General features: G+C 35.7%; 1 protein-coding gene across 10 annotated transcripts in view; it reads right to left on the reverse strand.

The window, feature by feature from the left end:
• Positions 1–13,793, reverse strand: part of STAG2 (STAG2 cohesin complex component) — a 78,576-nt gene that overhangs the window by 15,409 nt on the left and 49,374 nt on the right. For all 10 annotated transcript variants that reach the window (XR_012589177.1, XM_074601822.1, XM_074601823.1 and 7 more), the window contains exons 9-23: positions 12,526–12,599; positions 12,292–12,415; positions 11,280–11,378; positions 11,104–11,183; positions 10,455–10,562; positions 9,480–9,591; positions 9,058–9,175; positions 8,231–8,334; positions 7,894–7,986; positions 7,611–7,700; positions 6,395–6,598; positions 4,779–4,849; positions 4,320–4,407; positions 4,137–4,217; positions 797–889 (exon numbers count right to left, since the gene is read on the reverse strand). Coding sequence is in view for 9 of the 10 variants with exons in the window: in XM_074601822.1 (XP_074457923.1) it covers positions 797–889; positions 4,137–4,217; positions 4,320–4,407; positions 4,779–4,849; positions 6,395–6,598; positions 7,611–7,700; positions 7,894–7,986; positions 8,231–8,334; positions 9,058–9,175; positions 9,480–9,591; positions 10,455–10,562; positions 11,104–11,183; positions 11,280–11,378; positions 12,292–12,415; positions 12,526–12,599 (1,539 nt within the window). In the remaining variant the exon portion in view is untranslated. The remainder of the gene's footprint in view (positions 1–796; positions 890–4,136; positions 4,218–4,319; positions 4,408–4,778; positions 4,850–6,394; positions 6,599–7,610; positions 7,701–7,893; positions 7,987–8,230; positions 8,335–9,057; positions 9,176–9,479; positions 9,592–10,454; positions 10,563–11,103; positions 11,184–11,279; positions 11,379–12,291; positions 12,416–12,525; positions 12,600–13,793) is intronic.

Here is a 13,793-nt window from a genome sequence, read left to right on the forward strand (position 1 = left end):
AACAATTGACTAGTGTGCGAGTGTACCAAAGGGTGACCACAAAAAAGAAATACTACTTCCCAACAACAAAATCCCCTAGGTTACAGCGTACACATGTGCATGTATAAACATACACACACACTCACGTTAAGAACCCATTCTTTTTCTCCTGATTCAGAGATCCCCAAAATCCTGGGACTCCGAAGAACTGAGGAATATATTCTGTGTGCAGCATCATGGTGAAGGGGAGCAGGCAGAGAAGTTGCCCCTGTATGTCCCCACAGGTTTACAGCTAGAGGAGGAAAGTTGTTTTCACAGTTCTTGAGTGGATGGGCAGGTATGTATCATAGTACAAATGTGGGAACGTAAAAGCATTCAAAGACAGAACTAAAAAAAAAAAAAAACTTCTTTCTTTTAAATAGCTGTCCCTAGCTCTTCCAGCTCTGAGTCTACAAATGCACAATCAGCTCCACCGGAGGTTTGTGTCATGACCACACAGTAAGCAAGAGCTTTGCAATGGAACTCTCCCACCTAACTTACAAACCAGAAGGTTTCTACAGTGCGCCTGCAAAAAAACCCAACCCTTTGAATAAAAGTTTATGCTGCCTAAAATTACTAGAAAGAATCAAGTTCAAATTGATTCTGAAATCCTAAGATTCTGAACTGATTCTGATCCCTGAAATCTAATGTTCAGCCTGAACATCCAAGACACACCACATTCCCCACATAAGTGCTAAAAATAATAGCAAGAGGAACTTTTCAACTGCTTTAAAAGTATAATATTAGAAGACTACAAGGATAAACAACAGTCACTAACCTGTTCCTTGACAGCAGTGTTTACATTGGTCAGGTAGTGTTGACAGATTTGACAGAACACTCTCATCTGCTTCTTTAGACGTAGAAGATCCTCCTTCAAAGACAAGGATTTCATGTAAGTTTTGCTTTTTCAATTTCTAGTCACTTTTAGTGCATGCATTTTCAGAGCTATCCACCACAGACCTCGTATATAGTCGTAACATTCAAGTCCACAGCCTTATTTAAAACTATTACAAACAAAAATATCAAGTAGCAACTTCCTCAATTTTGTCATCCTGTGTACCACAAAAGCTGGGATGAAAATAGTGAAGTTACCTATTAAAAGAACAGCAATTAAAAAAAAAAAAAAAAAAAAAAAAAAAAAAAGAGTGCCACCAACACTGCCACCTCCCAAAAAAAACCCAACCCAGAGCATAAATCATTTTCTCTTTAAAGTATCTGCATTTTCAACCTAGAAGATAGTTATAAACAGCTACCTAAAATCTAAAACAGAAAAGGCTACATGGTTTTATTTTATTATCTCACTGCTTGGGGATAAAATAAAATGTCAGATGACAGTCAGGGTTTTCTTCCCCTCTTTCACTGAAAACACTTGTAGCTTCAGAAGTGTTGTGATAACTTACGGAAAAGTAGATTATTAAGCAAGTAAAGTATCCGATTGGTAGAAACACCATCCACATGTGTGGCAGGTAGCATTACTCAATCATGTGAAGATTCTAGCCCCCACAGAACTGGGGAAGTCTTATTACAAAAGGCCATCTGGGGAACCAGCAACAGTCCAGACAAAGAAGTATCTCTGAGATAAATTTAAAAACCATCCATGCAGTCTAAATCAAAACAAGTCTCTCCCTTCAAGAAAGTACGTAACACACTGGTACGTGTCATTTAATCTCAACTGGAATTACAAAAGCAACAGCTGATTCTTGACTGTGAGTTTAAGTAGAATATGGTTTTAGAAAACCTTCACTACATAAACCCGTTTCTCTCTGAATAGTAAAGACTGCTATTCAGATTACTATACTGATGTTAAGAGGAATACCCAGAGGAATCTTTTCTTTCCTGTATGGAGAATTATGTGCTTAAATTTTCATAAAAAATGAACTATTTATATAGTTTTTTTATTTTAGCAGCCTATATTATGAAGCTAATTCACATACTTTGTCAACCTGTTCACAAACAACACACAGTTAGCAGTTAATTTTGTCACAGAACAAAAACCAAATGAAAACAAGCAAAAAACCAACCAACCAAAACAAAACAAAAAAACCCACCAAACCAAAAGAAACCCCAAAACCAAACCAAAAATTGATCTTTAGGCACTGTACACTTCAGTCACTGCTGGTTCTGTGCTTCAACTTCTTTGCTGTTATGTTCCATTGGCATTGAACAGAAATCAATGGAACTTTCTGTACATACCTGGTATATTTGGCAGCAGTCAAGCAGTTAAATATAATAAAATAACTCTGGTTCAGAAGTTAAACCTATGAAAGCTTTAATTTACCAAACTTTATTATACAGGAGCAGAAAATAAGTCTCAATAAGGGACCACTTTCCAAATAAGTTCTCTTCATTCCTGCTGAAAGTATTCCAAATTACATTTTACTGCAAAATAGCTAAGTTAATCTTCATTTCTAACCTAACTTTTCAGTATTTAGCTCAGCTTCTGCCATCAGGCTTGTGATAACGCTTTAATCACTATTACAAGAGCTTGAACTGCTGTTTACCCTTTAAAGAATAAGCTAACAAAGCCTCCAAATCCTTCACTCATGTAAGTGGTTCTCAACAATATGTATCCACTTCATATCTGCTATTTTTTGGTTTGGAAATGTTAAAAGCCATTAAAACATACGTGGTAAAATAGCTAGCCAGCCAGTGTGGAAGAAGCTCAAGTTTATTTAACACACCTTCACATTGTAATTACTGAATCAATAAGGCTGCAATTATTCGTTTGACTAATGAAGTCTTAACATGACAGAGAAGAAAAAAAAAAAACAAACCACCATGATCTCACAAACATATTCTCTGTTATAAAACCCATCAGTACAAGTTACATAGCACGCTTCTCCACTCCTTTATCTACCAGAAGCTTATACTATCACAGCCTAAAATAAAAATAAAAAACTTACACATCCTCACATTAAGTCTACTGTAATAATGGATTATTAATTACAAATTACAATTTATTGATTACAAATTACTAATGTGAGCTCCCTGTTTTGTCCCTAGTAAGTTATAAAATGCCTACAAAATTATTTTTCTTAAATTATTTATATAAATAAAAATATAACAAATTAATTAAATTAATTATATTTTCTTAAATTAATTATAAATTGCCATAAAAATGGCAATAAATATATTGCCATTATAAATATGGCAATAAAAATGTTCCAAAAAACTGAAGAATTTACTTATTTAATCTCTGGCATAAATAAAGGATGTGTTATCAGCAACTCCAACACCAAAGTGCTACTCCAACAAAAATTTCCAGTGAAAGAGCACAAAATGTACTCTTCTTACAGGACTGTAAACGGCTTCCAGAAGTATGTTTGATTGTAACTTTTTTTTAATTTTCATTAAATAAATCATCAAAATGTTTCAGCACTTAGGAACTCCATACTGAACTGTCTAGCTTTTCAAAAACCATCTTTCGTTAGGCAGAGCAAGCCACCTAATCACCCTCTTCAAGCAATGCTGTCCAGTGGATGCAGGAAACCTTAATCCTTCCTCCGAGATTTTTCAAGAAGTGAAATTAGAAAGATGACATTTGCCAGCGCTTTGCCCTTCACGATTACTATACATAGAACAAGAACAGGCTATCTTATTCCCCAAGAAAGTTTGAAATTTAACTTAAATCTTTTCATGTCTTTATTTAACAACACATTTAAAAGACTGATGAAGAGCAAAGTATGACTGCAACATACTGAGCAGTAAGAACACTATGATAATGTGCAAATTCTGGTATCTCACACATCACTGACTTGTCACTGATACTTCACAGTTTGCAAACAAATTCAAACCCACTACCTGAGTAGTAAGACCGACTATACCATGTTTTGTAGTTTTGCCAGACTAATAGATATTGCATTTATTTACTACAATTACTTTAAAATTCTGACAAATTAAACATAATAATTAAATAATAAAAATGTGACAATTTAGAGAAATACTAGGTTTAAAAGTCAAGCATTCCACTACAAAAATTATGAATTCTGAAAAAAAATTATTAGAAATGTATTTATAATAAGGTATTATTCTTAATTAATTCCATCACAGTTCCCACTTGATGACACTGCAGGTATGTACAAATGTTTATTTGCTAATACAACCAGAACAGGGCATACCTTTGTGGAACTGCTTTCAGTAATTTTTGCTAGCTGCCAAAGGATTACATAATGAGTACACTGCAGTGCATGAATAACAATCTGAAATCAAAAGGAAAAAATGCATTAGATGACAAAGGCCAATAAAAGACAGCTACAAAAGCTACTTAGTGTTGTACCTAACAACACATTTTAACTACAGACCTGTTCTGGCATGTCTCCATTTTCAATGCCAGTTTTCAATAACTTGTAGTTGCAGCCAAACAAGTCCCATCTTGATAGGTCATGAGCACTGGAAGCATTAGAAATGAAGCAAAGATGTAATTTAACTAACATCATTTCCGCAATTTGATGTTAACTACTAATAAAAGCTTAACTAGTCTAAAAAACAAAAACACCCCCACAAATAACCCCCAAACCCTAACAAAAACCAACACCACAAAAAAATACCAAAGCAAAGAACCCCAGAAGATTTCAGTTTTCTACATTTTTCTCCATATATTCAAAATGCATCATACTCTGCACAACTCTCAATCATTCACACTTAAAAAAACCTCCAAGTTGCATTAAAAAGTTAAGAGATAACAAATTAAACACAAACAAACAAAAACCACCCCGCCCAGACACCAAAACCCTGACAGATGTTTGCAGAAGCCTACTTACTTGTGAAAAGCAGTGATCCTCTTCAGTGTTGACAAGACTTGATATGCATCATCTTCATCAGGCTCCTCCCCCTGTTTAATAATCATATAGTAAGATATCCCAAGCAATATATGCTAAGCAAACCAGGGAACTTAAAACGATTTTTAAAAACAAAACAGAACAAAAAACACGAAGCCCAAACCTAACCCACAACAAGCAAAAAAACCCAAGAAAACCAACCAAACAAAAAACCCACAAACCCACAGCAAGAAACCAACTGCATTTAAATTATCAATGACACGTTAAAGATTTAAAGAGTTTGAGAGAGAAGGCAGCAGTTCATGTTTAGAAATAGTCAACAGCACAAGGAGAAATAGGGGAGGGGAGCGGGGAGGAGGCAGAAGGAAAAAAAAAAAAATGTCTAGGATAGCGGAAAACAATGTATTATGTAGGTGCTTCAATTTTCTCTGAAGAATCCAGCAGAGGCCACTGTCAGACAATACATACTGGACTAGATGGGCCACGGGTCAGTACCTCAATCTTACTTTAATCTTAGAAAAAAGTCTTTGAGGGAAGTGTTGTGTTCTAATTTTCCTATAAGTTCTGACAAACTTGCACTTGGAGAAAGAAAAGGAGTAAAAAGAAAAGGGTCCAAGAAGTATCTATTTAAGTACATAGGAAAAACCATCTAAGGTCACAGAAACTCCTCCTCAGGGTATCAGAGATAGTGCAACTCCGGTGCATTTTACTGTTCTGTACTTGCACAACCTTATCAAGGCACGATGGATTTCAACACTTCTACCAGAGTATTTGCCATTTTCCTTCAAGCCAACTGTCTGACATTTCATTTCCTTGCTTTACCTCGCATTCTTCCTCTCACAAAGCGGAAAATAAATGGATTACTAGGCACATTTCTTACATAGTCCACATATGTCTAGGGTTTCTAGAGTGGAATCCTAGTTCAGGCCAACGCGGCAGAGGAACAGGAGCAAAGCTTGCTAAAGAAAGTCTGCATCTGAGAAGTGTGGAGAATGAAGTTATCAAAAAGACGCCTCCTGTGCTCCTTATCACAGACGAGGAGGAGAAACAAGTTTTGTCTGAATGTCAGAGGCCCCAGATAGTAAAGTTAAATATAGTATCTGAAAATTCTCACTCGGCAGACTAGCACAGTGTGGGAACAAAGTGATTTTTAAGTTATTAACTGCATCTGCCTGTGGTCAGGGAGGGAGGGGGAGTGATTTCTTAAGAGATTTAACAGCAGCAACATGCAACCACAGGTGAGACTAGCAACACCAGTACTCCTAGTGGAATTACAATGCCACATCTCTCAAACACAAGATTCAAAACCTAAAGGTGAAAAGTTTACATAATTTTGTAGTTTAACTGAAACTTAACTCAAACTTCCAAAAGACACTTGTCAAAAGGAGATTAAAATTAAAGACTCACTGTCCTAATATAGAAAAACAGTCCAAGTTCACATAATCACAAGAATGATACTGTCATATTATTGTGCTTAACAGTTTTGACAGTCAGAGGGAAGTTCCCATCCCTGACATAATGACTTGCACAGGAAGGCAGAAAAACGTACTGGAAATATTTACAGGGGCAGGAAAAGTTGATCTTGCACATTACAATACCTCTTGCAGGAAGTCTTCAAGAAGTCGATTAAACTTGTCTGCCAATTCATCTATTAACTGACTTCTTGCAATGTCAACCCTGTTAAAGATCGTGAATTCTTCATTACAGAGAGCGTGGTATGTTTTTGAGCAGGCTTCCAAAACATCTATATCTGTGTGCTTCTCCACAATATCCCGGATTTGTCGCAGTAAGGCATCCAAATGCTACAAGAAAGATGAGGCGTGGAAAAAAAATATGTATTCATATATATATACACACACACACTGACACATGCACACATACATATTTTTAATAAACCTTAAGGAATTTTAAAAGATAAATTCCATTTATTACTTTTGTAACTATGATACAAAACACAAAACACTTCTAGAAAGCCGGTGAAGCTTCTGAGTAAATTAAAAACCTATTTAGCAAAAATTAAGTAGGAGCTTGTCAAAGGCTAAAGATTCAATGCATTTTAAAAAGACATTAAAAATTTGCAATTGTCAGTATGGTTTTATCTAACACTTGAATTTGCAATGCCAACTGAACAACACAGAAGCATTTACCTCCCACTCACACAAACATTTACACATGGTCTTAAAAGCTGTATAATTGAAGATTCTCAGCACTGAAACCAACTTCAGGTCTTCCTATATCCCTCCCCTCAACCTGAGTTGCCCACCACTGCTCTAGGCTGTAACTAAACATCTTATTACTTTGACCCTAATAATTTCCAGCTACTTCCTTCACAATGCAGCAAAACAGCGCATCTGAGGAGGAGAAAACGGAGATGAGAAGAGTTTACACCAACTTCATCACCACAGCAGATAAAATGAGAGTATTAACTACATAATTTGTGATCTGGTAGTTTTTTCCCTTTTAATGCAATGACGATGGTAGTTTATTAGTTTTTGTGATCAGAAGAAGAAAACTTATTAAGATATGTACAAGCTTTTTACAATCTGTACAACAGCATACCTCAAACATGACCATAACCAAACAATAAATGCTCTCGCATAAAGTTAATCTAACTGGCAAGATTTTCTCTTAAAACTCGCCAGACAGGCCTTAGAAAACTCAAACTTTTGGCATCTCTGAAAAAAGCAGCCAGTCAGAGCTCTGAAGTCCAATCCTCATTCTCAATAAAGGTTACAATAAATAAGTCTCACTTACACAAAAAACCGCACCGGGGCTTTCTACTTTTGTGTAAAGCGTTACTGAATGTTACCTTACCTTTTCTAATCGCCCTGTTGTATAAATTTCCAAATCAAAGTACTGTGGCAACTGCAATAAGTTGGTGACTTTTTCTGCATCTACCGAATACTGTAAAATTGAAAAGGAAAAAAGTTCAAATGAAAAAGTCTTGGACAACACCACGATTTGTTATAGAACAATCAAATATTAGTCAAGACTAATAAGAAAAAATGAAGACTTGTGCAAGCTATACAACTACAAGAAACTATACTTGTTAAAATTTCAACAACAGTTCATCATCAAGAAATGGAATTAAACCTACCTTTGCTAGCAACTGAGGAAGTGCCACTGCAAAAAGTTCAGTAATTTTTGTCCTGTCATCCAACTGGGTTTTCTTTTCCTTTGCTGTCAGCACCTAAAATATTGACATTGTGAGGATTTTACAACTAAAAAGTGCTGGTGCAAAGTTTCAATTATAATTAAGTCCAGAAAAAGTGAACTAGCCAGGGCAGTCAAGATACTGGAGGCTGTGGAGACCAGAGCTGAATTTCTGAATTCAGTCCCTTCAACAGCAACAGCCTACAACTGTTTCCTTCTTCCCACACTATCCCCACAAAGCCATTCCCACATCTCTAGATGAGTAGCTTTTTGCTTCCTACCCTTTTCCCTGTTCCTCTTCCCACAGGAGGATGACATTCAGCTGCTTGCCGAATTGTACAAAGCATTATTTCAATCAGTGCGCTTTCCTGTCTATCCGTTAAAGCTGAAATTTAAGAAACAGATGTTAAAACACAGCTTGATTTTTTGTTTTCCACAAGTATTAGTATCTAAGGATCAAAATATGTTTATTTTCTTAAAGGAAAAAAGACAGACATCTAGGCCAATAGCTCATTTCCAGGGGTGGGGGTAGCACAGGGGACAGAGAAGTTAAGCACCTTATAAAACACCACAAGAAAATATTTAAAATTGAGGGAATGTCACTGGATGACTCACAGGACAGGATGAAACAAATAGCAAGTTTCATAATCATCCTTTTTCGTTTTTCAGAGGTCCATTTACTAAGACCTAGGAATTACAGAATTATGCTGGGGGTGGTTTGGTTTTACTGTCATTAAAGAAATGACAGTACTTTTCCATAGCGTAGTTTTAACACTCAATAAATGAACCAGTTTCACAAGCAGCTTAGTTTCTCTCATGCCAGAAGTGCAGCCTGAACCCGTGGAACAACAGGGCACGGCATGCTTAGTCCCGCTCTTTTCTCCCCCTTTTCTTCCCACCATTGTTCTTCTTGTCTCACTTCCATACCCAAAGTGGTCTCTTTCTGCTCTTCTTCACATTTATACTTAGTATTAGTGATTATTACAGTGATTGAAAAATAGAGAATATATGGGGATTCATAAATGTAAACATCTTATTTCCTTATAAATCAAGACTAACTGCACAGACTGCATAGAAATATAAAGAATGATCTACAAAAGCTTCTTACGTTCTTCTCCGTTGAGAGGCTCCTCCAACAGAAGACTGTTCATACATTCCCAGTCCTTCAAGAGGTCTGTTGCACAGTCCCACATGCTGTCCACAAGATAAGCAGCATGTTCATGCAACTAAAATGAGAACAGATTAAGTATTTTTCTTTATCAGTCTTTTTCAGTATTTTTCTTTACCTGTCTCAATACTCTGTACTGGACAGAACCTTCAAATAAACACAACCACAGAAAACAGTTTTTTGACCCCCAGGTTGCTCAAGTAACAGGACAGATTCATTGTTATTAGGCAATGAGTGGGTGAAAAGAAAAACAACAGCAAATTAAATTAAAAAATATTAATAAAAAAACCCACAAAAAATAAAGTCAATAAAACAACACACACACACCACAAAAACAAGGATATCCCTGAAACTCAACTTACTTCACTTTCCAAAAAGAAAAACACTAATGTCTTCACAAGATTAGCATTCGGACTTTGTCTTCCCCTCCTTTTAAGTATTCCATCATCTTCAGGATCTCTGCGGCTGAAAAGCCTAAGAGAAAAATTATTTCAGGACAAGTTTCTTTTTCATTGCCTTTGCCAGTCAATTCATATCAAGATGTTGGTTTTTACAGACACAAACTTAATACCTTGCTGCTTGGCTCCACATTTTATCTTGAAAGGAAGCGATTTGGGACAAGCATCATTTGATCAATTTCATGTATATTGAGCTGGTATTTCACTGACTTGTTTCCAGTGGAATGTATAATTTTACCAAAATACTTTACAATACTTCACAAACATCAATGATAATTGCAGGTGTTTGAGGTCCCATGCTCCTCTTTAGCAAACTACATTTTCTGAACCTCCCCACATGAGACTTTAAAGCAGCAAAGAAATTCTGGAGTAAGATCTGAAAAGTATTGGAAGGAAACTCTACTTTGTTTCCCTACACACCTGAAGTTATGTGTTGAATCTCTCCCCTCCCCAAAGAGAAAAATACTTCATGAAATGGTCATATAAGCCAGCTTCTGGGGAGGGGGGGTCAGCAGAACTACAAACGGGAAAATACTCATTATGCTGCAAGCACAAGTTTTAGGTACTAAACTACATGAGCATTTGAAGATGTGTCACAGAACATAGGAAGAATGGGAAAGGAGAAGACAAAGAAGTATTTTTATTATACTACCTGTAGGTGCAAGCTTTTAAAGCACAGCCTTCAAAATTACTCTCTATTTCCCATTCAGAAAAACTACAACAATTCAAAAGCTACAGTACTGCTACAAGTTATTTCTTCAGGTCACTTCATTATACAATTTTTCCTTTTCTTAATTAAAACTTAATGAGAAGCCTAATATTAATGCACACACTAAAATCTACAGGAACAAGAAGTTAAATATAATTTCTCCATCTTACTTTTTATAAAGAAATTCCCCTGCGGCAACTGCTACTGGCCGATGAGCTGAATAAACCAGATGGTAGACATTTTCACAGTCTTCTGCAGTCAGAACTTCTTCACTACTCCTAGGGGTAAGCGATGAGAAGAAGGAAACAAAAAAAAGACACCAAACAAAAAAGCTGAGTCTATAGAGTATAAACTCTAATGAAGGAGATGGAAATGAAGGAGGATCTAAACCTTTTGCTTCAATTTATCATCCTGAAAACCAAAACAAGACAGCTTAGTTCCAAAGTTTTCCTAAACAAAAACTGCTGACAAAGTATGAGCATTTGGCAGAAGCTTATGCTCAAATATTCAACTGTGTAATGTTCAGTACATTCTAGATTTCTTCAGTTCAAATATTGCTCCATAGCTTCAAATTATGGAGGCTGAATTCTAAGTTTCTAGCCTTTACACTTACTTAACTGTGGTAGGTAAGTAACAGCACTGTTCTAGGCAGATTACTTTTGAAATTCCACTTTATTCGGGTGTCGATGCATAGACATTTCTCTAGACTTTGGATTATCTGAATTCTGTCAAGCTGCTGTCCTCACCCACAGGTATGAGAAATACTTTTAAGTTTTCATATTTTTTGTAGGTCAGATAAGGAGATATACATGTACTTACTGTAAAACAAGAGTGAGTAATTTTATTGCTTGGACTGCAACATCATATTCTTTGTCAAGAGTCATAGACACAATTCTATCCTAAGAACACAAAAGAAAGTATTGTCAGAGAGGAGAGAAGTGTAACAGAACTTTAAAAAAATTCATACATACTTTAAAATATGATGTTACACTAACCTTGAACCGACTGGTGAAGAGTTCCAATTTGGAATTAAGCTCTTTATTATAGTAAAGCCCTTGCAAAGCAGTTAGGCATTTGAGTCTTACTTCCCCTTGCTAAAATAAAATTAAGAACTGGATTAAAAGTCAAGTATAGGATACAGATGTGATCTTCAAATCATACAGACAAGTTTCTTTTGCAGTCTCAAAGAACAAATATTCTCAATATAATCTATCAATAATCATGTTAATGACGTAATAGTATGTCCTTGTTTGTAACAAGCCAATGGGGGGGAGGAACACGGGACGGGACAGGACAAAGCACACTCCCTCCCCACAACATCTTACTGCAGTTAATACCTCTGTAAGTCAAAAAACACTTGTTTCATTCTTTAAATATGTACTCTAAACGCTTAAGATACTTCCAAAAGTAGAGTTCTGTGTGTTTCCTTTCACTTAAATTAAAACTGGCAACATCTATATCATTAATGACCATCTCTTGTTAGATCAGAACTACCGAGTAGATACAATTTACAGATACAGTTTGTATCTGTTGACCACTCCGAGCAGAGAACAATCTCTAGCCGGTAAGTAACAGCTTGAGGCGCTCATCAGCACAAAAGGGAACCCTTCCCATGCTTTTTACAGCTAGCTGAGAAAGCTAAGAAGTTTCTTGACTTGGCAAAATACTGAAACTTAGGCTATATGCCTGGATTACTTCACGTGAAATGCATTAATTTTAAATAGTATTATAAAGTAGAAGTCTGTATCAGTAATACATAAATAGAAAAATCCATTTCCTTACAAATAATAAAATTCCTTTAAAATCTATATATACTCTCTAAAACCATTCAAAAGATTCAAGTCTATTTTATATATATATGTTGAAACACCAATGCTTCTGAGTGGTAAGGAAAGGCAGCAACTGATGAAAACAGTTAAGAGATCAGAACCTAGCCTGGCGAGATCAACAAGCATAAACAGGGAGTTACGCTTCATGATTCTGCTCCTTTTCCTCAATGCAGCTTACCTTATCATGCATAGTCCACCCTACGTATTTTAAGTAGCTGTCGTTGAGAAAGGCGTCACTGTACATCTTCATCCATATTCCAATCTCTTCAATACAGATAGCTCTTATTTCAGCAATTGCATCTCTATGGAACGAAGCGGGTAAACAGGATCAAACAGATGAGTAATTAGAAATAACTTGTCACCAGCTTCCAAAATAAATTGACGAAGCTACAAATTACTTAGAGAAACTTACCGGTATCTATGCACAAAAACACCTTTAAATATTGCATTCATCATGTTTTCTATTTCATCCTGATTTTCCTGAAGCTGAAAGAATGAACAGAGTACATCAACAGTGAGCAGCACTTTTACAGTCAAATTAGGTGGTGCTGATGCTAGACAAACTAAATTAAGTTAACATCTGCAACCGTGGCCATGAAATCCTTTCCTGAAACATTCACCAGTCTGTTTCACAGTACAATATGCTACTATTTAAGGAATTATATCTACGACAGCATACAAATTTTAGTAATTCCGATCACTGGAAAACTGTTCTTCAACTGTAACAAAGATATCTTGGGTTTCTGCAAGCTCCTTCTTAAGTTATTTATAGGAAAACTTGATTTAATTTTCTAGTAACTTTTCAAGCCCGATGTTCAACCCAATTTTTAATACACTTACTATGTTTTTATGGACATGTGTTATTAGAGCAATACCCAAATCATGTGAACTGTATTACAAGGAGTCTTTTCTGTACGCTAAAGAATTTGTAATATAAAGAGTCAAGATACAGATGAAGAACTTTGCAAATGGCTACATAAGCAGCATATACTCTATTTTGAATACTTCTTTCCTCCTCATCCATTACTTAAATTAGAGAGGAAAAAAATGCAGAAACTGAGTAAGGTATCACAGAAAAAATTGATTTAAGAATATCAAGCTGAAACATAATGGAGGAGACAAATCCAGACTCAAAGTAACAAGACGAGCAAAACATGCAAATGAGATGAAAAGTGATACATGCATTGTTTTAAAACACAGAAAATGGTATTTGCTTTGAAAGTGCAAGAAAGTTGGTTAGAAGATTTGAAAATAACTAAATATTGTCAGCAGACAAGCATATTCTTTTTGCAGTTTGAACTATAAAGGTATGACAAATTAAGACAATGTTAATGAGAATAGTCGACAACTGAAAAAGCAAAATATTTAACATGTTCTGGGCCTAAATCTAACACTTGCCCACAGTAGCCTCTGAAGTGGGAGGGGGGAGAAATACAAAATATTAAAACAAAAGACATGCAAAAAAACAAAAATCAATGATTAAAGTGAATAAGGCTGAGTTATAAATGAAACAAAACCTGAAATCAAACAAACAATTGAATGTTACTTCAAAGCTTACTTTCATTCAGTAGAAGAATGAAAAAACCCAGAAAATTAAAACTGAAACTAGACAAGCTGGTAAGAAATCCTAAAAGCCAATCATACATATGAGCAATTGAGATTGGGAAAAGTCTTGATTCT

This window comes from Larus michahellis, chromosome 9 (genome assembly GCF_964199755.1).
Source record: "Larus michahellis chromosome 9, bLarMic1.1, whole genome shotgun sequence".
Classification (NCBI taxonomy): Eukaryota; Metazoa; Chordata; class Aves; order Charadriiformes; family Laridae; genus Larus; species Larus michahellis.